The sequence below is a fragment of the Talpa occidentalis genome, unplaced genomic scaffold (genome assembly GCF_014898055.3).
Source record: "Talpa occidentalis isolate TD23 unplaced genomic scaffold, MPIMG_talOcc4v2.1, whole genome shotgun sequence".
NCBI lineage: Eukaryota > Metazoa > Chordata > Mammalia > Eulipotyphla > Talpidae > Talpa > Talpa occidentalis.
This window is the reverse complement of record NW_026555331.1, coordinates 6,496,377-6,518,702: the sequence shown is the minus strand read 5'-3', so window position 1 is coordinate 6,518,702 and position 22,326 is coordinate 6,496,377. Positions and strand designations below refer to the sequence as shown.

Sequence of the window (22,326 nt, the reverse complement as noted above, 5' to 3'; positions counted from 1 at the left end):
AATAAGAAAATGGGTTTTGATCAAGAAACTTTGATATTGAAAAGAAAATCACAGCTTAAACAAAGCAACAATTTAATGAGAAGAGTAAGCTGAACGTAAGTGGCTATGAGTGTTTTAATTTCTAAGCTAAAAGTCTTCAAAAATGACATGTTTTTCTGAAATGCAAACTCACCACTTAATGTGGATAAGCTAAAAAACAAAGAATTCCATCATGTTATTTTCTCTCCGCTCTGAGCACAGCAGCCACCTGATAATTCACAGAAGTGGTTGCCGTTCACTGCTATCCCTTTGATGCCTTAATGTCGCGTCATCATCCCAAACCCCCAGGACTGAGCTGATGGCTTAACCTTCCTTAAGCCCGAGCATGCGGCACGTTCTCGGTGCAGTCGTCCAGGCTCATCAGTAGGACGCTCCTTCGGGCACCTGACGTGCTCAGACGATGCAGCCATCAGGTGCAGGTCCAGGCTTGGGCCCGGCTCAGTTACCTGAGTGGATGGCCTCACAGCCCCACCCTCAGGCACTTGGACAGGAGGAGTCATGACCACCGGGTCGAATGTTCTGCTGCCCAGGGACATGCAGTGACCTGTGCAGGTGGAGGCCTGAGAACTGAGTCCTGGTCCAGACTCTCTGACCCTTGAGGCACGATCCCCGCTCATCTAGCTGGGGTGATGTCATGGGCATGAAGAAGTGGAAAATAAACCAGGAGGGAGTCCAGGACTTAGAGCTGTAGCTGCCCTGCCAGCGACTGTACCCCAGCTTCTCTCATCCGGCCCCCCTCACCCTGGCCTCCCTCACCCCAGCCCCTCTAACCCCAGCCCCTCTAATCCTGGCCCCCCTCACTGCAGCCCCCCTCACCCCGGCCTCCCTCACTCCAGCCCCACTCACCCCAGCACCCCTCCCTGCCTCTCCCACCCAGAACCCCCTCATCCCACCTCCTTCACTCCAGCCCCCCTCATTGAGGCCCCCCTCACCCCAATATCCTCACCCAGGCCTCCCTCATCCCGCCTCCCTCATCCCAACTCCCTCACGTGTTCGTGATAGCGGCGTCGATGAAGGCCTTTAGGGAAAACCAAATACATATTTAAAATACACCATTGGTTCTTCAGCTGCTGCTTACAGACCCAGCTAAGAGGTGGCCGCCTCATTTTCTGAGAGCTCACCTGAAGCTTTAATTAAATGACTAGTTTGGGGATTCTAGTCCGGACGAGGGCTCCGCCGACGGCACAGTTTCCCTGTGCAGTGATGACTGGCATTATTTTTTGACAGTTAACTAATCTCTAAACTTCCTCAATTATCTTGTTTTCCACAGTGAGAAATTTAATTAAAACCCAAGTACAGATTGTGAAAAGGTTATTTATGAAAATGCATTTTAAATGTGAATTGAAAAGCCTAGGGATACCTTTTGTATTTTAGATAAAAAGATGAAAGTTCTGTAATTTTTTTACATCCGTTTTACCAGAAGCAAGAAGAAGAGCAGGCGCCAATTTACTTGAAATGTCTATCAGGAGCTTCACACGTCAATCTCGTTCCTAAATTGCTTGAAAAGGTGACCTATTTTAGAAATGGAAAACTTTAGGAAACAATTTTAGATTTTGAATTTATGATTACGGGGAGTGTTGTTTTTTTTTCTTCTTGCTTTAAACAAAAACAATTTTAAAACGCGCTTTTTACTAAGGAAGCAGGGAGCTCGAAATGACAAGGTCCATAGACACAGAAGGCGAGTTTACCTCCGTAACCAGAGGTCACTCCGGGGGGCCCGGCCCCCAGCAGGGCCAGGGTTCAGGCAGGAGGTTGCTGAGACGCCATCCTGAGGTCAGGGACTCCCCGTGCTCCTGGAGCATTTCTGCGGCATCACAGGACTCGACCCTGGCCTTGGGGTGACGGGCATGTGGGGGCAGCAACGGCACCCCACCTGAGTCCTCCCCTAGCTCCCGCGTGCTCAGGTGTGTCTCCGGTGGTGACTGTTGTTTGGGCCCTGCTTGTACACCCGATTTAGGATGCCCGTCTCTGGGCGGTGTGCTCGCTCCTTTGTTTGTCTTGCTCTTTCACATTTTAAGTTACTGCTGGTAACTAAGGGCCCTGCCTGGTTATCCACCAGACCCAGCCCAGAGTAACTGCTCGGTGTTTGATTTCTTGATACAGAAACAAAACAGTCACCCGTCCAGAGTTAGAACGCCTGTCCTTGGCTTAGGACAAGGTACTTAGGGAGGACCTACGTGGGGAGCTGGCACTGCTTGTGGGACTGTGGAGACACTGTCCAGGGAGGACATTCAAAGCCAACAGGAGCCGGAGGTCCGTGCTCCGCGGGGAGAGCTGAAGGGCTCGGAGCAGACCGCACGTGGGGTGGGGCCCGCAGGCCTGCGCTGGGAGGGCGGCTGGAGCTGCCGCTCCTGGTGGTGGTGTGTTGGCGAGGCCCGTTGCCAGCGTCTCCTCATAGCTTTCCTCTCGCTGGCCTGCGTGCAGGCAGAGTAGTGTGCACGTGCAGAACAGGCCGAGGAATCTTGAAGATATTCCAGGGTTAATGCAGTTTGATGGAAAACCACGTTGTCGAGTCGGGTGGCATCCGTGAGAGGCCCTCCGGCCCTCTGGGCGCCCTCCAGTGCGGGCTGTCCCGGGAGGTCACTACAGCAGGGCCCCGACCTTGCATATCCCCTGGTCAAAGCCGGGCAGGAGTCTGCCTGCTGCGGGCTGCGCTGCCCACAACCGTAGGTGAGGGGCTGCGCCGTGTCCCTGGCCTGCGCGTGGGAACACCGGCACTTAGTGCATGAGGTGGTCGTGAAGATCAGCTGCAGCAGCGAGCGCAAGGCTCCGGAGGCAGTGCCCGCCCGCTGCAGAAGGTGATTTGTACGCGCTTCTGTTGTTCCTGACTTGAAATCGTCTTCAGCCTCTCAGCTTCACTTTCTCGGGGCAGAGTCTTGGGAACCGTGTCCCAAATGTTAAAATGTGAAGAGTGGTATTTGCAATGATATTTACTCCCACCTGATGAAAATGGAAATGATAACTTGGGGAATTTGGGTTAGCTCAATGGGGCACGGTCAGGATCGTCATCTGCACTGGCGGAAGCGTTCAGTTAGCACAAGCTCCCGGCTTCGCGGGGCAAAGCTGAACGGCCTCCCCCAGGTCAGCGGTTCTGCGCCTGGGATGCGCAGTGGGACGCTGGCTTAGGGGCTCCGTGGGCAATACCCAGCAAGAAGCGAGACTCCAGGCCCATGGCAGGGTGGACAGGCAAGCTGTGGTCACACAGCCCTGGCCCTCCAAGCAGCCAAGGGAGCCCCCGCTGCAGACACGCGTGCAGCGTCTCGAGGACGCAGTATTGCTGCGACAAGGACAGCAGCAGCTGGCCCGGGGGTGTGGGATGCAGGGACGGGGTTACACAGGGGGAGAGAGTAACTGAGCGTGTGTGTGGGGCGCTGGATGTGCGCCCTGGCCCCAGAGCTGTGCTCTCCCAGGGCAGACGCACCGAGGTACCTCAGGGTGTGAGCCTTTTTATGACTTAGTTTGTGCCTGACTAAATGGTCACTTTACTACCCTTTCCCCAACTTTGTGGGGTTTCTGATTTGTTTTCACTTTCCTTACTTTCCATTTATGCTTCTCCCCTCCCTTGTTTGTGGGATTTCTGGGGTCATTCTTTGTTCTCTTGTTTCCCTTTCACTGTGTTTTTGAACACCTTGTCAAACCCAAACAGATCGAATTCTTTCTCAGACTAGAACTGAGAAAAGAACCTGTGAATAATTGACATAGGCTTGTTTTTAAAAAGCTTGTTCAAATGTGGAGAGAATCACAGTTGGTCTTGGTCAGCCAAATCTTTATCTAAAACCACAGTAGTTAATACTAGTATTTGCAGACATCAACAGTTCAGACAGTGACAGAATTTATCGCATTTTACAGAAGGCAGTCCCTGGACAGCTTGACGAGTCTCTGGCTGAGTGACTGGGAGTTAAAAGAAAGTAGATCTTTCAATAAAAACAAAACTACCTTTATTGGATGAGAGTGTGCCAAAAACTTTCATGTATGTATTATATGCACATGCGTATAAATATATATATATAAAGTATATAAATGTGTAGACATGAGTAAATAAGAAGTATATACATGAATATATATATTTCTTAAAACATGTATTATATATACATATATTTGATTAATCCTCCCACAATCACTGAAAATAACCAGGATGTGGGTCATAATACCCAATTGCAGATTGTGAAACTGAGTTTCAAGGAGGTTAGGAGATTTCCCCGAAGCTGCACAGCTGGTGAGATTCGGAACTGAAACTCAGACCCAGCATCAGCCTCCAGAGACTGCTGTGAAGACACTGCTCAGATCCAGGAGCCACGTAGTAACCTTTCTCAGAGCTATCAGCTAAACAGCTGGGCACATGATCTGATGTTAATATGTGATGTTTCATTTCAATAATTTTGGGGAAAAGTCTTGCTTCACCTTATTTCATCGTGTGACTTGGTCCTAAGTTATGAAGTAACTTGGCGGCGTGATTTGTTCACATGGTGGGTGGAGCTGACAGTTCGTTATTACTCTGAACCTGGCAAAAATGAATTTCTTAAAAGGCGGTTTTCAGCTAATCTGTTTTATAAACTCAGAACATTCATTATAAGACTCGATCTAAATAAGCTTTTAACACTGCATTAGATAGGAAATTTTGAAATGACCAGTTATCACCCTAATTAAAGTGAGGTGTTATGTAGCTTAATTATCTCATTTTAAAGGACTCAAAACCAAAACATTATTTGTAAAACCACTGTCTTTTGTAAAGTCTTCTGTTCAAAATGGTTTTCCCCAGCTTAAATGCTATGCTTGATTTTACTTGTGACAGAAATAGAATTAAATAGGTCATGCTGTTTCCTTTATCCTGGAAAATCTTCTTTTCAAAGCAAGATCACTTTGGTATTTGACCGTATGTTGGCGCGAGTTTTGCGGGGTCGGGCATGGACAAGGAAGGCTCTGCCTGGCTCAGAACCTGCCTGCCTGCTGTTTGCCGCGATCCAGGCCACGGCTTCCTTGTCAGAGATAAAACCCCGGAGGTGCAGCTTGAGGAATAGACCAGCTTTTAGTGCAATAGGAATGTTTATTATTATTATTTCCTGTCCATATCTGTTCACTATTTTTAATATTGTTCTGATTTTCAGAAATAGAATACATATTTTTAAAGGGAGAGTTTTTGCTTAAAACAGGAAACATAATGCTGATAGGTAACTGCACAGGAAAGAGTTCAGGAGAGGCCTCGTGATCAAAATGTATGTCCCTAAATCCTGCACGTACCCCTCACAGCTCCGTTTTTTGCAGTCCTCTTAAGGAAGCTCTTACCACTTGGCCTTTGCTTCTTCATTCAGTCACACCTTCCTCCAATAGATGGCTGCTGCATGTTTCTGGGGGACGACACTGAATGGCACCATGCCCCCCACTCCCGGCCCAAGGGCACAGTGCACCCCCACTCCCGGCCCAAGGGCACTGTGCACTGTCCCCAGCCCAGGTACCAGGACAGGACTATGGAGGCTTCGGGATCTGTTCTTTATCTTGCAGGAAGCCGGGGCAGCAGGTGCAGGTTTGCAAGTGGGAAACAGCCGGCCCTGATGGACGTTTTACTGACTGGTTCTGGAGGAGGGTGGACAAGGAAGCACAAAAAGCCAGGAAGGCCAGTTAGACTGTCTCACTACTGGGCAGAGCAGTTGGGGTGATTCTAATGCAGGCACATCGGGGAAGAAGAGGAAGGGGCGGGTGTGAGAGAATTTGGGAGATAAAATGGAAATGCACTGGCTGTCAGGGATGAGAGGGGAAGCCACGCAGGGGGAAGTGCTTCTCTCCAGACAGAAGTGCCTCCGCGGGCTTCTGGGCCCCTGATTGGAGATGTGTCTCCAGTAAGGCCCTCCCAGGTGCAGGACAGGCCCACGCGACTCTGCAGAAGCGCAGTCAGTGGTTTAGGATAACCACACGGGGGCCCAGCTGCCTCGCTTTGGCCATGTGAGGACTGGCTCTCGACATGGCGGGGAAACTCAGGGCATGGGTGGGTGTGGGCATCTGGCCGCTTTTCCCGAGGAGGCAGTCGGCCCAGCCACGCTAACAAGCTCATGCTCAGGACCCTTCCAGCTGCTATTTCCCTGCCCAGGCTGGAGGGGCGGCTCATGGTCAGTGGTTTCCAGGCAGGTAGCGGCCTGACCCGTAGTTTCACTGGTGGCATCTCACAGGTGTGCCCGCTCTGGGCCTGTGGGGTGGGGACATCCCAGAAGAGGAGCCTCATGCACACCTCAGCTGGACGAGTCTCTGGGGAGACAGCGCAGAGGGGCCAGGAGCACCGCGGGAGGAGCTGCACGTGTCCAGGAATTGTGAGGGTGGACAGGCTTTGTCCCCAAGGAGAGCATGTCTGGGAGGAAATTCAGAGATGTGAGACGCACACTCGGTGTCAAGGTCGGAGCCGTGGTTCCCGGTCTCTGCGGCGGGTGAGGGGTGGGGGGTGGGGACCTTCCCAGGAGCAGGTGAGAAGCCCACAGTGGGCTGCCCGTCTGCAGCGGCCCCTCGGGCCTCCAGGGACGAGCCCACCATCCATGCCGACAAATGGTGCTTCCACTTGCTTTTAAATTCCTCCCCTAGCCTCAGAAACATCTAAAGGGGAATTTCATAAGGTCAAATTCCAGTTGTAGAAAACACTGGACGATAAAAATATTAGGACAAGGGCGAGGGCTGTCAGCCCGGCCGCCCAGCCCTCCCGGTGCGTTTCTGTTCTCGCCTGCCCAGCCAACCCCCCCTGCTGCTCCCAGCCAGTCACCTTGTCTCCTACCATGAAACTAAATCAGCAGAAAATCAACACAAATTCTTGCTACCCTCCTCCTGGAAATGTATCCGTGTACTTACACTCACACCCAGCTTTCCTTTTCTCCCTCATAATCTTTATGCCTCCCCTAGCCTCATAATTTTCTTAGTGTTGTCTGTTAAACAAACACTACTACTCATGGCAGGGGGTGCACCCCTGTGGCCAAACCCTGCTGTGAAATCTTCATGAAAGAAACCTTGAGAGAACTGTAAATTCAGTCTTTCCAAATCTTCAGTGTAAAAATGCACAAGTCAATAATTCAGTGACCTAAACAAATTGAAAATTCAGATAAATTGCCGGCATTGTGATAGCTGACAGAACACCTGGACGTGGCCTGGATGGCGTACTGCAGCATGAACGTAGGGGAGTGCTTAGCATCCTAGTTATTTGACAAAACCCTGTCCTTTATGATTTTGATTCTTTACATCAGTACAGAAACAGAATTCTTCAACTGGTAAATGCAGATTCCTGTCAGACGGCTGACAAAGTGTTGAAGCAGCCACCATCTCTCTGCACCGAGGAGTTGCCCCAGGCAGCCCAGGGCAGGAACCCAGCCTCTGTCGCCATTCCTGGCCCGTCCCCTCCTGCACCCACATGCTGCACCTGAGCAGTTGCAGAGACGCAGCCTGGATCCTACCACGCAGATTCCAAATCCCCACACAGATTCCAAGTGCCCATGGTCATTTACGGTCTGGGTCTGGTCCCGAGGTTCCCCGTCTCCCTGCTCCCTGACTCCCAGCGCCCATAAGGACTACTGCTTCCCCGGGGCGAAGGTTCTCAGGGCTCTGCTCCGAGGTGTTGCCCCGATGTCCATTCTACCTCATGTTTATTTTTAATGAGTTCGCCCCAACTACTTTTACTTTGTTCTGCTCTGAAGCTGAGTCCTAGCGTTACCATATACATAGATTTATAATTATTTGTTCATGCAGTTGTCTTTTCAATCAGGTAGAAGGTAAAAAGAGAGAGAAAATAAAACAGTAAGTTTGTACCACTTTTGTAGTTACCTAAGTAGTTACCTTCCCCAATATTTTTTTATATGAATCCAAGTTACTGTCTAATGACCTTTCACTTTATCTCAAAGGTCCCTTTTAGTACTTCTGATAGAGCATGTCCCAGTTTTTGTTTATCTAGGAATATCTTGATTTCTCCATTCTGAAAGATAGTTTTGCTGGATATAGTTTTCTTAGTTGATTGTCTTTTAATTTTTGGAATATGGGATTTCAGTGTCTTCTGGCCTCTGTGATTTCTGTTGAGAAATCAACTTTGGATCTTATTAAGGTTCCCTGCACACGACGAGTGGCTTCTCTCTTGCTGCTCTAAGATTCTTCGTCTTTCAACATTTTGATGATGAAGCTGGGTGTGGGTCTCTTTGAATTCATTTGTTGAGCTTTTGGGATGTGTAAATTAAATCTTTACATCAAATTTTGGAAATTCGTACCCAATTATTATTTCTCCAAATAATCTTTCTGTTCCTTTCCTCTCTGGTGATCTCATTTATCCATTTGTTCATACACTTGTTGGTGCCCCACCGTCTCTGAGTTTTTGTTCATTTTTCTTTATTCAGATTTTCTTCCTCATACTGGATAATCTGAAATTTATGTATCATCAAGTTCACTGACTCTTTCTTCTGCCTAGTCGTATCTGTTGTTAAGCTGCACTAGTGATTTCATTTTAATTATTAGAACTGGCCACTCAAAAGTTTCTTTGGAGTCGTCTTAATTTTTTTATATTTTGTGACACATTGTTTTTATACCTTTCTTTTTTTCTTTAGATAAGGCATCACTTGGTCCCTTGAATATACTTCACATTCCTGATTTAAAGTCTTTGTCTAGTGTGTCCAGAGCCTCAGCTTCCTCAGGAACAATTTCTATTGACTATTTTCTTTTTCTGTGCGGACCATACTCTCATTGTTACTTGTGTCACATATTAAATTTTTGTTTAAAACTGGACAGTTTCTACAAATGTGTCAATGGTGGAAACCAAATTTTTCTCCCTCCCCAGGATTTCTTTTTGTTTTGTTTTTAGTGGAATGATTTTTCCAAATTGATTCTGTAAAGTCTGTATTTTCTGGGTGATGCTACTGAAGTGTCTCCCCTGCTAACTTAGTAGTAAGCTAATGAGTAGAAGAGATTTAATTGAAGGCCTAGAAATTAAACTGCTAGCCTTTGCCAAGAGCCCGTGGGTTCATGTCAACAGTCAGTCAATTTTCAGCTGACTCTGCCCTTCGTGTTCATACGTACTGAGCCTGCGGTCCGCTAGAGGAGACCCAGGTCTTTCCTAGACAGTGTGACATGACACTACCCCCACGCAGAGCCTTTTGGATCCCAACTTTTCAAAGCCCCTGTGGACATGTCATTCCCCCACCTTTCTTTGTAAACATTGTGATTTGTCTATTATTTACTCCAATTTTTTTTTTCACCATTTCAACTAGCTGAAATCGCAAACAATTGTCTCTAATTATTTTCTTTAAATGCAAGGTCTTTTTGCACTGGATGAGCTCTAAGTGCGATCAGATAAAGACAATCCTTTGGGAGGTGGGGATTTCAAAGAGCTCTGCCCAGTTCTACTGTGGGATCTCCAGCCTGAGGGATGTGCCTCCTGCAGAGCTGGTTGTGAGGCGGGAGATAAGTCAATGTAAAGCATTACAAAACCTTCTGTTCATACCAGGATTTGGACAATAGAAAAAAAAAATTCTCTAGAACTCTGTAAGCCTTTTGTTAGTTTTAAGAGTCCTGGAAATGTGTTGATTCTGATCATTTTTGCCAGTTTCTCTTTGCTTTTGTGAGAGACTTTTTTTTGTAAAGAGACTTTTTGGAGGTTCTTACACCATCATTTTTACTAATGTTGCTCTTACATTTTTTCATTACACTGTAATTCAATGTGTAGTTTAAATGCTAGCTGAATTAATAAAGATTCACTGAAAGCAGAATGTTTTTGTATTTTCCAGAAACTTCTCTGAACCTTGTTGTGCTTCTTTTATATTTTAGGACTACGATGATGGATATGGCCCTGCTTATGATGAACAGAGTTACGACTCCTACGATAACAGTTATAGCACCCCAGCCCAAAGGTAAGAGTCAGCCTCACAAACAGACCCAAGGCAGACATCATGCCGTCCACATCTATCCACCCTGGGGACAGGATGCTGCTTGTCCAGGGAGGGCGTGCACTTGACTTGCTCTGATTTTTCATTTGTTTTAATTGGAAATCCAGCCAGCATATTCCTCCCAGATTCCCTGTAATGTTAAAATAATATGACTTGGGAAAGAAAAATGAAAGTTTCATTTACTCTAAAAATTTGGTGTAAGTGTTCTAAGGAGGAACAATGACTGAAGGCTCTAAACCATACAGAAGCCTGTAACCACCCTGCATTGCTGGGGTCTGGGAAGCGAAAGTGCCACAAATTTGATTTCATATTCACACTGTCTCTGCTTCTGAGCAGCCGTGCTCCTGTTTTCTAACGGCTTCAAATTCCTATTTGTGAATAATGAGATAGTTCTGATTCATTTTCCAAAGAAGTGCTTACCCAGAAATAAATGCTTTCAGAGGCAAAACAGCCTTCCAGTCACCCCATCTGATAACACACCTTGATGTTTGCTGATATACGAAATCACTCCTCATCCTGTTCGCAGTGTTTTCCTAAATGCCCAGATCTTCTTGCTTCATATCTAGAACTCTGAGCGGAAGACCAGGCAGACAGGCCCAAGCTGCTGCTGGTCATCCCCGTGCTGGCCGCCCGGTGCGCCTGCCCGGGCAGGTGGTGCTGGTGCATGGTGACGCCGTGGCAGAAGGCGTCAGAAATGGATTTTTTCTTTTTGTTGCTGGTGATTTTCGTTTCTTCTATAACTTGGAACAATTAAACTTTCACTCTCAGATGGCCTTTCCCAGTGGGAGCTGCCCCTGTCCATGACGAGGCATTTGTATCTTTGAGGGAGTGGGCGGGCAGTGGGTAGTGGACCTTTACACACAGTAGTGCATGTATGTGGCCAGCGCCTGGGGAAGCATGTGGTGTCTTAGTGTGAGGCCGGGCAGGTGGGCGAGGCTCCGCCACAGGCCACTTAGGGGGCTGCCAACTTAAGCGCTGTGGGCCCTGAGTCAGGGAAGACTCAAGTAAGGCAGCACCTTGCTGACAGCCCTCGACCTGCTTGGAGGCGATGTTGTGACACTGGAGCTCAGATCTGCGTGTGCTGCATGTGTTGGCAAATGCAAGAACCCGGTATTCATTGGGAGTTCTGAACCATTGTTTAATGAACCCTCAGAATCCATGAGGTAAGCACCACTCCTTGGAGGAAAACTGGTTCACAAAAATGAGGTAATTTGTCTTAGAAATCACACGGCCTCCACACAAGGAGTCGTGCTTGGCCTGGTCCCCAGAACCCTGGCGTCCTGAGCGGCTGCAGTGCCCAGTGGTGCCCCTGCCTGTGGCAGGGCAGGACGAAGCCATAGCCGGTGCACTGCCCGCGCGAGTCACCATAGCAAAATCCCAGAGGCTGGGGCAGCAACAGAGGAGTGTTTGCTTGCAGTTCTGAAGGCTGAAGCCCAAGACCCAGGTGTGGGTGCGCTGGTTTCTCCTGAGGCCCCTGTCCTCTACCTGCAGAAGCTGCTTGCTCACGGCTACCTCACACGCTCTGGCCTCTCTCTCTGTACACCTCCCGGCTTCTCTTGGTGTGTCCAAACCTCTTCTCTTCTATAGACACTGCTCAGGTGGCATCAGCAGCCACACAGGCCCTCAGTCTAAGCCAGTTGCTTCTTCAAGAGCCCTCTCTCATTCTGAGGCCCTGGGGTCAGCACCTCAGCATACGAGCTTCTGGGAGCTGCAGTTCAGCCCAGAAAGCGCATGTAGCAGTGGTCCAGAAATCTAGCGTGGGCCTGACGGGATCAGGTCATCCCCAGGATCAAACAGGGTTGTTGGCGACTGCTTCCTTTGTGGGCAGTACTGTCCCCTGACTTCACACACATTCTCTCTCCCTTCTCAGCTGGTCCCCAGCATGGAATTGGCGTCTGAGCCTGTCATTCCCTTGTGTGCAGGTTCCGAGAGGTCACATTACGGGTCCAGACCTACAGAGCCGGCTCTGTGTGCTCTCTGTCCTGCCCTTCCGCCTCCGTAGCCTTCCAGCTCCCTCTTTGTGATGACATCATCCCTGCTAGTGTTCCCGCGTACGGCATCCGGGCCCTGGAATGCTTGGGGATGCTTTTCACTCCATTGGCACTTAGTTTTCCTTTGAACTAGAAGCAATGCCTTGCCAGATTGGGCTGGTGGCCTGATCTCGCCCAAGAAGTTCATGTGTGAATGTTGTCCACTGTAGCCAGTGGGATCAGGGGCTTTATTTACAGTCTCACGTGCCATCCTCTCAGCAAATGGCATCCTCTGCCTCTGCCCTCCAAGAGCAAACAGCCTTGGTGCACCGACAGATGCCACGCAGCCTGATGCTCTGCAGCCTAAAATCTCTGGATTTTGACACTTCAGGTTCTGTAGATTTAATTTCATACTCCAACAATTCTCTCATTCAAAACTTGAAAATACATTCCATGATACAGTTATAACCCAGCGATACTGCAGAATTCTCCTGTTAGCAGTCTGTAGAGTACAGAGCTCTCCTAAGAAGGTCTTTGACACCCCATGATGTAACAGAACGCGTCCCAAGCAGCATGAGAGGGTGTGTGAGCACTGAGGTGGCTGCCGGCCCCCGTGGCTGCTGAACACGGCAGGTGACTGGCTGAATGGCCGTGTCCAGCAGTGTGGACCATACGCCTGAGTCCAAAGACTCAGCATAGAAGCACAAGAATGTACAACAAAAATGTAATTGAAATGAATTTCACCTTTTCTTTTTCATGTGACTACTAGAAAAGTTTGACTTGCAAGTGTGACTCTTGCTTTCTCTGGGAGGCGCTGGCACGCAGCACGGGCAGCGTCTCCAGATTAGGGTGCACACCTTGGGGTGAACATGCCTGTGCAGTAGACGCACAAGGAAATTTAGACCCACACTCATCCTTCTCCAGCTTCTGTTTGGTGATCTTCACTGTGCGTGACGTGGGGCAGCACAGATTTCACCAAGCAGTCGTAGCCACAGCCCAGAAAGGGCCTTCTTGTCTACGCACACCCGTCATGCAGTCGTGCATGGCCATGGCGGTCGGCGGAGCTTGGAGACCTGTGTTTAGGTCCGAGTTGTCACCTGTCCGGTTATGCTCCTTGGGCCAGTGGTTCACCTTTCTAAGCCTCGCTTTGTAAAACGTGTGACTTAGTTTCTTCTTAAGAAGGTAGACCTGAAGAGGACTAGCAAATAAGTCCCCAGGGCAGTGCTGGAGGGAACAGGTCATCCACAAGACAAGCTGGACGAGACCCCACGGAGAGGGAGGGGCCCCCGGGAGGGAGGGGCCCCCAGGAGGGCGGCCTGTTGTCCTGGCGGAACAAACCCTAGCTCTCGCACTCCTTCCCAGCTCTCAGTCATTTCTGCTTCTCATTCACACGGAGAGGCCTCCAGAGACAGGCACCAGTAAGTGGAGGACAGTGTGAGTGAGTGACTTACTGGTAGAGTGAGAGGGAGTGTTCCTTGTGGAGGGCCACTCTGCACCCCGAAAGGGGTGGTCTCTCCATCTTTAACCTACACTGGGGTCGGTAGGTGAGCAGCCACTTGAAAACAACGGCGTGCGCGGGGCTGTGACTGTTGTGTGCAGGCCCTTTCAGTAATGACTGTAAACTTCATCAGTCATAATCATTTTATGACATTGTTTTGTTACAGAAACAGCAGTTTCTCTCGGGAGGTCTGACAAATTAGGAATTTTTTATCCCAATTTTCAAATACCTTGTATTAAAATTCGAGTACAAACGAGGATCCCTACAGAGTGATAGAACATTCCGTCTAGTTCAGCTACATTTCCCCATTGATTTTGTAATGACCTCGATGGTGCTAATCTTGTGGCGTGGAACAAAGCCGTGTTTCTCTATGTCTGCACGTTTAATGAGTAACAAGCTGTCAACACAATCACCAGGAAGAGAAATACGAGCTATCCTTTACAATATTAGAAGTGTTCTACTATGCATCGGCTCCAAATAGTTGCTGATCGATTCCTCTGGAAACACGGCTCCCGAATAGCGATCGTGAAGACAGAAGAGCTGGTGAGAACGGGGTGAAGGGTGGGGGGCAGCCTCAGGGACGGCCCTTGACCACTGCCCTGGCAGCACCAGGGCCCCCAGGAAACCAGTTTCCACTCTGCAGACCCTTTTGAACGTATCCACGTCGTTGTCCACTAAACAAAATTAGTTTTCACTGACTTATTTATAACCCTAAGGACAATTGCAGTTGTGCAATGTGATGCATGTAGTGGGTGATACTGTGATTAGTTCTGGACATTGGGTAAAAGCTAAATTTGAGTTGCCCTCATCATAAAAAAGAGGTTGCCTATGAGGAGAAGATTCGTTTACTAGATTGCCTGTCCTGATTCCCTCGTGCATTTATCAGATCATTTCTATACCTTCAATAGATACGATTTTTATTCATAACATCATACTATTTTAGTCTGTGCTTCTAAATAATCGTAAATTATCCAAAGGAAAATGTGATTCCTGTAGTGAGTATGAAAAAGAATCAAAAGAGGCAGAAAAAAGCGCAAATAGCCATTGGGGGAGGGGGGCATGTGTACATGACTGGATGGTAGAAATAAATCTCATAAAAAGTAAATAAAATGTTTTAAAAATGTTTAGTTTCTGGAATGGTTTCACATGGACGTGTTAATTTCCCACGGTGCTTGGTGATTCCAACAGTCCTTTTAAGTGCACGTTGCATTTCATCTTCCAGTATCTGTAGTTTTCATGAAAACATTTAAAATTACTGAAATAGGAATTAGAAAGAGCAGCTGCCAGTTTCGGAGCATCTCTTCAGTCCAGCCCTCAACTGACTCTGCCTCTCGACGCATCGTCCCCAGCTTTACAATCACCAGCTTCCCTGCGAGGTTGGCGTGTGTGACGTTCCCCAGGAACACTGAGCAGCTGGTTCTTGTGCCTCGGCTTTTGTCTAACTCTAAGCCCATCATCCAGGGAAGAGATTTTAGAATATAACCATTGCCTTGTTGATGTGGCAGAACAGTACCTGCGCCCTTCTGCCCAGGTAGGCAGAGTGACGGAAGCTTCCAGAAGCCACGTGCACCCCTGGTGTGACTCCAAATGCCAGGTCCCAGGAAAGCAGCAGAAAACCCTGGGCTGCTGGGTGCCCGGTGTGCCCGTGTGCTGTGACTCCCCTCGGCTAGTCCTCACAGCACGGTCCAGTCAAGACTTCGCAAACTCTGACCATGGAGAGCTGAAAGTAATTTGGAACTTTCACATTGGACACAATGGCCTGCTGTTTAACTTCCCATATCCTCACTAAATGTCAGCAAGACTCTTAGGGAAGACACTGCTTTGTGTCATCAGCGTTGGCTGTCGTGGACTTTGACAAACAGAGATGGTGTGTCCGGAGTAAGAGTTTATAAACCACGGCTGTAGATGTCACATGTGCCTGTACTTGGCTTGGCCCTTTGGGGTTTTGGCTACTCGCTGCCTGGAGCACTGGCCTTCTTGGTGGGAAGCTGTTCCCTGAAATCCTTCTACCCCGCACCACAAGGACGCTGGGCAGAGGAGCTGCCTGCCCGTGTCACGCTGGGCACCTGCGGCGACTTGGCTCTCAGCAACCCCTCAGAGGGGGCGGGAGGGCTGCAGGACAGAGCAGGCAGAGGCACCGGGGGCAGCGCAGCCCCAGGCCCAGGCGCCGGCCGGCGGGTGTGAGCGCGGCTGCTGCGGCACCAGAGCAGTTGCCCCCTCTCCGGAGACTGGGCCTGGCAAGCCAGGTGTGAGGGAGCTGTGTGCGCTCCTCTGATCCAACCTGAGCCTGCGGAGGAGGGTATTGTCGCCTGCTGTTCTTCCTGAGGAAAACGTGCATCAGCTCTTACACTGAGTGTCTGACCCTGTGAGCCGAGACGGCGGGGCCTCGGGGTCACGGCGCCTTCGGCTCCTCAGCTGTGTGGACAGCGAGCTCAGAAGTCTGTCATCTTACAGGAAAGGCCTTAAAATTAAAATCATAAAAATGAAAGGTCTTGCTTTTCAAGATTAAGTTGATCCACTTTGAAGGAGGGGATACCCGCTGAGCCCTCTGCTCAGTGTGATCTGCTGGGCCCCGGGCTCTCCTGCTGGTCATCTCAGTTAACTCCCGGGAACCCCACGCTCACCAGCCCTTCCCTCCGCAAGGACTACGCAGGGGACGTGAGCTGGGCCCAGCCACGTCGCTCGTCACACCAGCCTGTCTCACGACCAAGCCCCCCTTCTCTTGCCGAACTTGGAAGCAAGTCTCCAGACGACTCGAGCCCCTCAGCCTGCAGAGCTTCCCCGCGCCCCTCAGTGGCACGTGGCGCCTTCAAGCGAGATCTCACCCGCGTGGGGAGGCGGTGGGGCAGGGGCAAGCTGGCGGCGATAAATCAATTGCCACTGTCAGTTCACTCTTTAATGTTCTTGAGAGTACACGAGATTTATCACTGAGGAATTGTAGAATAATGGTATATGCGCAAACAAAGTCCACCGGGGAGATGTACTACATCATTTGGATTTAGCGCTGCCATCTGCCTAATAGCACCGAGAAGACGACACGGTCCTTATGATCAGCCATTCATGGCGGTGACAGATGCTGCTGAGAGTGAATAGACCAGGCAGAGAGGTTCGTTACGAAAATGGAGATTATGTGACGGGGTTTCTAACAAGTGGACCTGCCGGCTTTCCATCCCCAGTCCGAAATCTTCACCGGGGATCGCTAATGTCTGTTAGATGAAGATCTTCTTGGTGAGCCTCCCCCTGTGTTTTCTTACCTCTGATTCATACGTTCTTAAAATGTGTCTTCATTGATTTGTAGAGGAATTTTCCTGACAGTTCCCATATTCTTTTTAGTGAGCTTAAATGATGGAACTTTTTGTAATTGCTGACTCTTAAACATGAGCGTGTGATGTCATAAAAGGCTGACCTCTGAAGCCACACGAGCCTGGGCTTGGATCCGAGTGCCTGTACCTCCCAGACTGCATGCCTCTGGCCAGGTCACTTAGCTTTAGAGTCTTTTCTCCTCTGCAAAATGACGACAATAATATTTGGCTTGTTGGGTAGGGATTAAATGAGATGCAGATGCTGTGCATAGGAGCTCGATAAACTTGTGGAGATATGTGTCCTGGGGGCCACACGCTGGCCTGAGCATTTTACACCTCCATGAAAGTTGGTTACTGCTATTGTATCCCATTTTTAGATGAGGCGATTGAGGCACTTCCTGTTCTGGAAATTTCCTCAGGCCCATGGAGAGTAAGTGCCCGAGCTAGCCTGGAAGCCGGGAGTTCTCAGAGCTCTCTGCCGCCTCTCCACGTAACTGCTGAACCAGAAACGTCTACAGCCTTTTTATTTTTTTTTTAATTTTTTAAAGGTTTATTTATTTTATACATACAAGAACTGGGTTACAGGCCAGAGTTGTAGGGGGTGATATAATTCACCAGAGACAGAGCGGGGAACAGAACAGGCAGACTGACGAAATACACTGCTGAGGGGAGCAGCGGGCGAGTCGGGAGGTCTGCTGCGTCATGTGGTAGCTCCCTGGCCAGGGATTGAACTCATGCTGTAGTGAGCTTCATAAGTTGCGTCATAACCCCTTGCGCCACCAGGGAGGCCCTCTACAGTCTTTTTTGAGAGGATGCCAATCAATAAAATTCCAACAGATCAACAATCAGAATGAGATTATACATGCCATTTTGAGTTTCCATTTGTGAAATAAAAAGTTATTAAAGGTCTCATTTAATGTCGACTATTTAGGGTCCTGACATGTTTTGGAAGCATGGACTTGAGGTCAGAACTTGAAGTCATTTGGGAAAGATGATTTATAATAGAGAGCATCAGTGTGGTTGAATTTCGGAACCTAGTCAAACCTCATTTACTAGACTCACAAGTTTAGAGGCTGAAATAATTCAGACGTGGTATAGATTGTATTTTTCATCTTGAAGGGATAGTTTTCTTTTAGAAAGCAATTTTTTATGTGTATATCAAGAATCTTAAAATTGTTTTTAACTTTTGGCCCAGCATCTGTCCAATAAGTGCCTAAACTTTGTATAAAAGAAATATTGACAGGATGAATATGTTTAAGAACTCTTTAAAAAACTGAGCAATTTCTGGTAAAGTTCAAGGAAAGAAAGGGATAGAGCATAATCTCTAGTGTCTTAGTGTCTCACTCTGCCCATTGGGTAGAGTGTGATATAATTAATTAAAACGAGTGATAAGATTTCGGGGGGAAAAGTTAATAAATGCATTTGGGGCATGTTGAATTTGGAGTGTTCACAGAATTACAGCAGTTAATTGAAATCATTGATACAAAACTTTTGCATACTGATCAATCACTATATAAGTAGTAGCTATTAATATCATATTCTGATTTTCCTCAGTTACTGCAAAAGGTATTATCATGATTATGTTTTAGCCCAGTGTTTTAAGTAACCAAGGTCTCGTTTTATCTCAGGCTTACTTTTGTTAGTATCTGAACATGTGTGTGGCCTTTACCTCTCATGGGTCACACGGCGCCTTTAAAAGGAATAATTATTTTTACCTTTTTGTTGGTTATTTCTTACACTGATTTTTTTTTTTTCAGGCCTCTATGAAGGACCAAAAAGTAGTGTATATATAGAAAAGCAGGGAATTAATCACTAACAGTTCTGCCCAGTCCCTCAATCTACCATTTATGAAGACTGTTCTACCATGAATAGTTGACAATGAGTTTTTAAGTCCACCGCATAGAAGTAGTTTATCTAATATTGAATTGAATTCTGACCTCTTTGGATTTATCAACAAACAGTATTGAATCTGGTTCTAGACGTTATGTTTTGGAGACATCGGATGTCAAATCACATGTAAAATGTACCTGCATGTGTGTAGCCTGATGGGACATTTTAGATATAGAAAGAAACGTATGCATAGCGACTAAGATGAAGTAATATAGAGAAAAGTGAGCCTCCAATGTGACTGAAGCTAGACTTGGTTGGTGAGGAGGAAGGACAGACAGCGTGGGTCTGAATCACAGCTCTGCTGCTAGCTGACAGCCAAGTCACCTTTCATGGGGGGGTGCTGGCTACCCCATCTGTGGGGGAAATGGTGAAAGGAGTGACCACCTGCCAGGCTCTGGTCAAGTTCAGTGAATTGATAACCCAGGTGTCACACAACCTGTGGGGGGCGTGCTCTTTGCCCCTCTCTGGGTTAGTGTTGGTTCTTGGATCATTTGAAAGATTTGGTCAAGGAAAATGTGATGCAGAGGGAACTGAAAACAAGGGGGCTTCTGGGCTGGGGGGATGTTCGGCCTGGTGGTTTGTAATCCTGCAAGGGGTAGCGCAGCATTGCTGTGCTGACAGTGCTCACATGGGCTAGTTGGAGGATGACCTCGGCCCATCTGATCAAAGCCCCTGTTTCATTAACAAGGCCTCGTAGCCTCGTGTCAAGTCACCCTCTAATGCGCTCAGCTCTTGTTGCGTTGTTCAGTTGTGGCTTTTTATAATTTTGTCAATTACATATTAAATAGACTTCAAAACATAAATTATGAGAATAAATTTAATTTCCTCAGCTGTTCACAGGTCCCTCAATTATTTTCTTCACATATGCTTTTTAAAGAGATTATTTTTATTTTGGCGTTCTTCTGTGCGGTTTACATTCAGTTTTCTAGACCTTTCTGCAGTGGTGCGAGCAGGGCAATTTGCTTCCCTTACACTTAGTCCTGGGAGCTGCTGCAACAGAGCTAGTCACAGCTCCTGGAGCCAGTATCTGACTGGTCCAGCAAGTTCCCCGAGTCTCTCTCTTTGCCTCACAAAGAGGCATACTTTGGTGAGGAATACTCTCCCCAGGCCTGTGTGCCCCAGTAGTGCCTGCTGCACTGCTGAGATCTACCTCCTGTTTATGGAGAGGTCCACGTCCTCAAGGGCAGGGCCCCTTTGTGTCCATCTTGGTTTCCCCAGTACTGACCGGAAACCCCATCTAGTGTGCTTTTCAGTAGTATTGATAGCATTTAAAAACTCTGCGTCTGCTTTAAAAGTTGGAAAACACTAAAAAATTTGGTCACCTTTGAAAGTCTAATGTGAAATGGCAGCACTCCTCAGTTCTGTCTGCATGCAGCAGTTACTTAAACAGCCTTGAATGAAAAACATGGGTTCCCAGGACGAATTCCTCTGTTTAGTTTTTAATCTGCGTCTTGCCGTAGCCTGAGCTCTCTGTGAATTTTTAAACACTATGGATAATTTTGATGCGCAGCCAAGGTTGAGAACTATTCTCTTGACTAGTAAGTACTCTATAAATGAGGTAGCATGTGTAAAGCACTTTTGCCAGTGCCTCACACACAGTTGCTAAGCAAATGTTTGTTTCCTAAAGAAATAAATTATTGGCGTTTCTGTGTGTCTCCCATTCACATGTCCCACAGGCACTGAGTCTGTGCTTTGTGTCAGGAGCTGTGCCAGGTGCACGAGAAATATTGTGAGCAACGAGATGAAGAGCTTTAATCCTAGGGGCGGTCATGGTAACACAGCACCCTTGTTTTCAGTCCATGTTCGGACATGATAGGTTGAGAAGATGTGAGACTAGACGGAGGTGGCGCATTTCCCTAGGGGTTCTCTGCAACCTCCGCCCTCTGGTGGGAGAGCCTCACCATCTCTAAAGTTACAGTGTTCTTCATTTGAATTCATGATTCAAATTCTTCCAATAGAAATCTCCATCTCCTTAGAGTAAGCTATCTTGAACAACTTGGAATAAAATAAATGCTCTAACTTTATAAGAATATGTAGTCATTATATCTTCCTATCTAAAATTAATCTCAGGTGATTAAAGGAGTTTACAAACTTAGAAGTGTCAAGTTTCAGGGGAAGATTGGTGCCTGCACACACTGTTATCTTGGCCTGTAACCAGGTGGAAGAATAAGGCTCTCCAGTAGTCTCCACAGCCCAGGCCCTGGAGGCTATGGCTACATCCCTTTGGTGGCAGAAGGGACTTTGCAGACGGGATTAAGTTAAGGACCCACAGGTGGGAAGATTATCTCATTATAATCACCTTGGGCCCTTGAAGTGGGAGAGGGCAGCAGGAGGCAGAGAGCTGCAGGGTCACCGCCCTGCAGAGGGAGAAGAGGGCTGTGAGCCAGGAGTGTGGGCGCCCCAGGTGGGAGATGCTCCCCTGGGGCCTTGAAAGTAACACAGACGGGACAGCTTCCACCATCACTACAGAGTAAGTCTATGTTGTATTGCTGAAGTCGCTATATCTGCAGCAATTGGTTACAACTACCCCAGCAGCTGATGCCCTAGTAGATGGAAAGCTCTATCCTTTGCATATGTCTATCTCCCTAATTTCAGTTTCTCTGTTCTTTTTCATAAACATGTAGTATTCAATTAAAAAAATATGAGATTAAAAGAAATAACACCCAGAGTCAAGTGGAAACAGTCAATAGAAACTGAGGCCCTGAAGGTCATAGTGGCCAAGGTCATAGTGTAGCTGTAATAACTGTGGCCAAGGACTTTGTGCAACAGGTGGGCAGGAGCGAGTAGGTGGCAGCCAGCCATGGAATTTATTTTTAAAAAGCCAGTGAAATTGCTGGAAGTGAAAAACTGCAGTATCAGAAGAAGCATTATTTCAGTGGACTTACTAGCAGATTGTACACAACAAAGGAAGAGAAGTGTAGGGAAATGAATAAAAATTTCCAAACATGTTCACAAAGAGGAAGAAAAGACAACACAGAGAAAAAGGAACATTGTGCCTGAGATCTGTGAGACAGTAAAAATAACCTAAGGTGGTTTTGGTTGGACTCACAGAGAAGAGAAGAGAGAAACTTTAAGACAGAAGAAATACTGAAGAAATAATACATGAACGTTTTCCAGAATTAATGGGAAATACCATTACACAGAAGCTCAGGGAACCCCCCACAGGATGAATATGAAAAAAACCTTTCAAGTCCCAAATCAGACAAATTGCTAAAAAGGTATTCTGAAGACAATCAGAATTAAAAGGCAAGTTATGAAGAGGAAAACTAGGAAGATAAGTGACTGGCATCTGACCACGCATGGAGAAGGTGGTGATGAACAGTGTCTAGAAATGAGAATATGAGGTGATGGTTTCTCACACAAAAGTAAAGTTGAAGGGAAGTTTGGACCAGCGGAGGTGCACACAAGAAATGCTAAAAGATTGGCTGAGGGGGGCCTCCTCTGGTGGCGCAGCGGTTGAGCGCTGGGCTGCAGAGCTGCTGCAGCCTCTGCAGCGCCAGTTCGATCCCCGGCCACCGGCGAGGGTTCCACATGGCGCGCAGACATCTCTTGCCGCCCGCTGCTCCCCTCAGCAGTGTACTTCGTCAGCCTGCCTGTTCTGTTCCCTGCTCTGGCTCTGGTGAATTCTTTCACCCTCCCATGCTTGTATAGATAGATAAATAAATAAATAAATATATAGATAAATAAATCTTTAAAAAAAAAAAAAAAAGATCGGCTGAGGGGAAGTATCACCTGAT

General features: G+C 47.7%; 1 protein-coding gene across 2 annotated transcripts in view; it reads left to right on the top strand.

Moving 5' to 3' along the window:
• Positions 1-22,326, top strand: part of KHDRBS3 (KH RNA binding domain containing, signal transduction associated 3) — a 132,933-nt gene that overhangs the window by 96,420 nt on the left and 14,187 nt on the right. For both annotated transcript variants that reach the window (XM_054691961.1, XM_037500898.2), the window contains one exon: positions 9,811-9,893. In XM_054691961.1, coding sequence (XP_054547936.1) covers positions 9,811-9,893 — 83 coding nt within the window. The remainder of the gene's footprint in view (positions 1-9,810; positions 9,894-22,326) is intronic.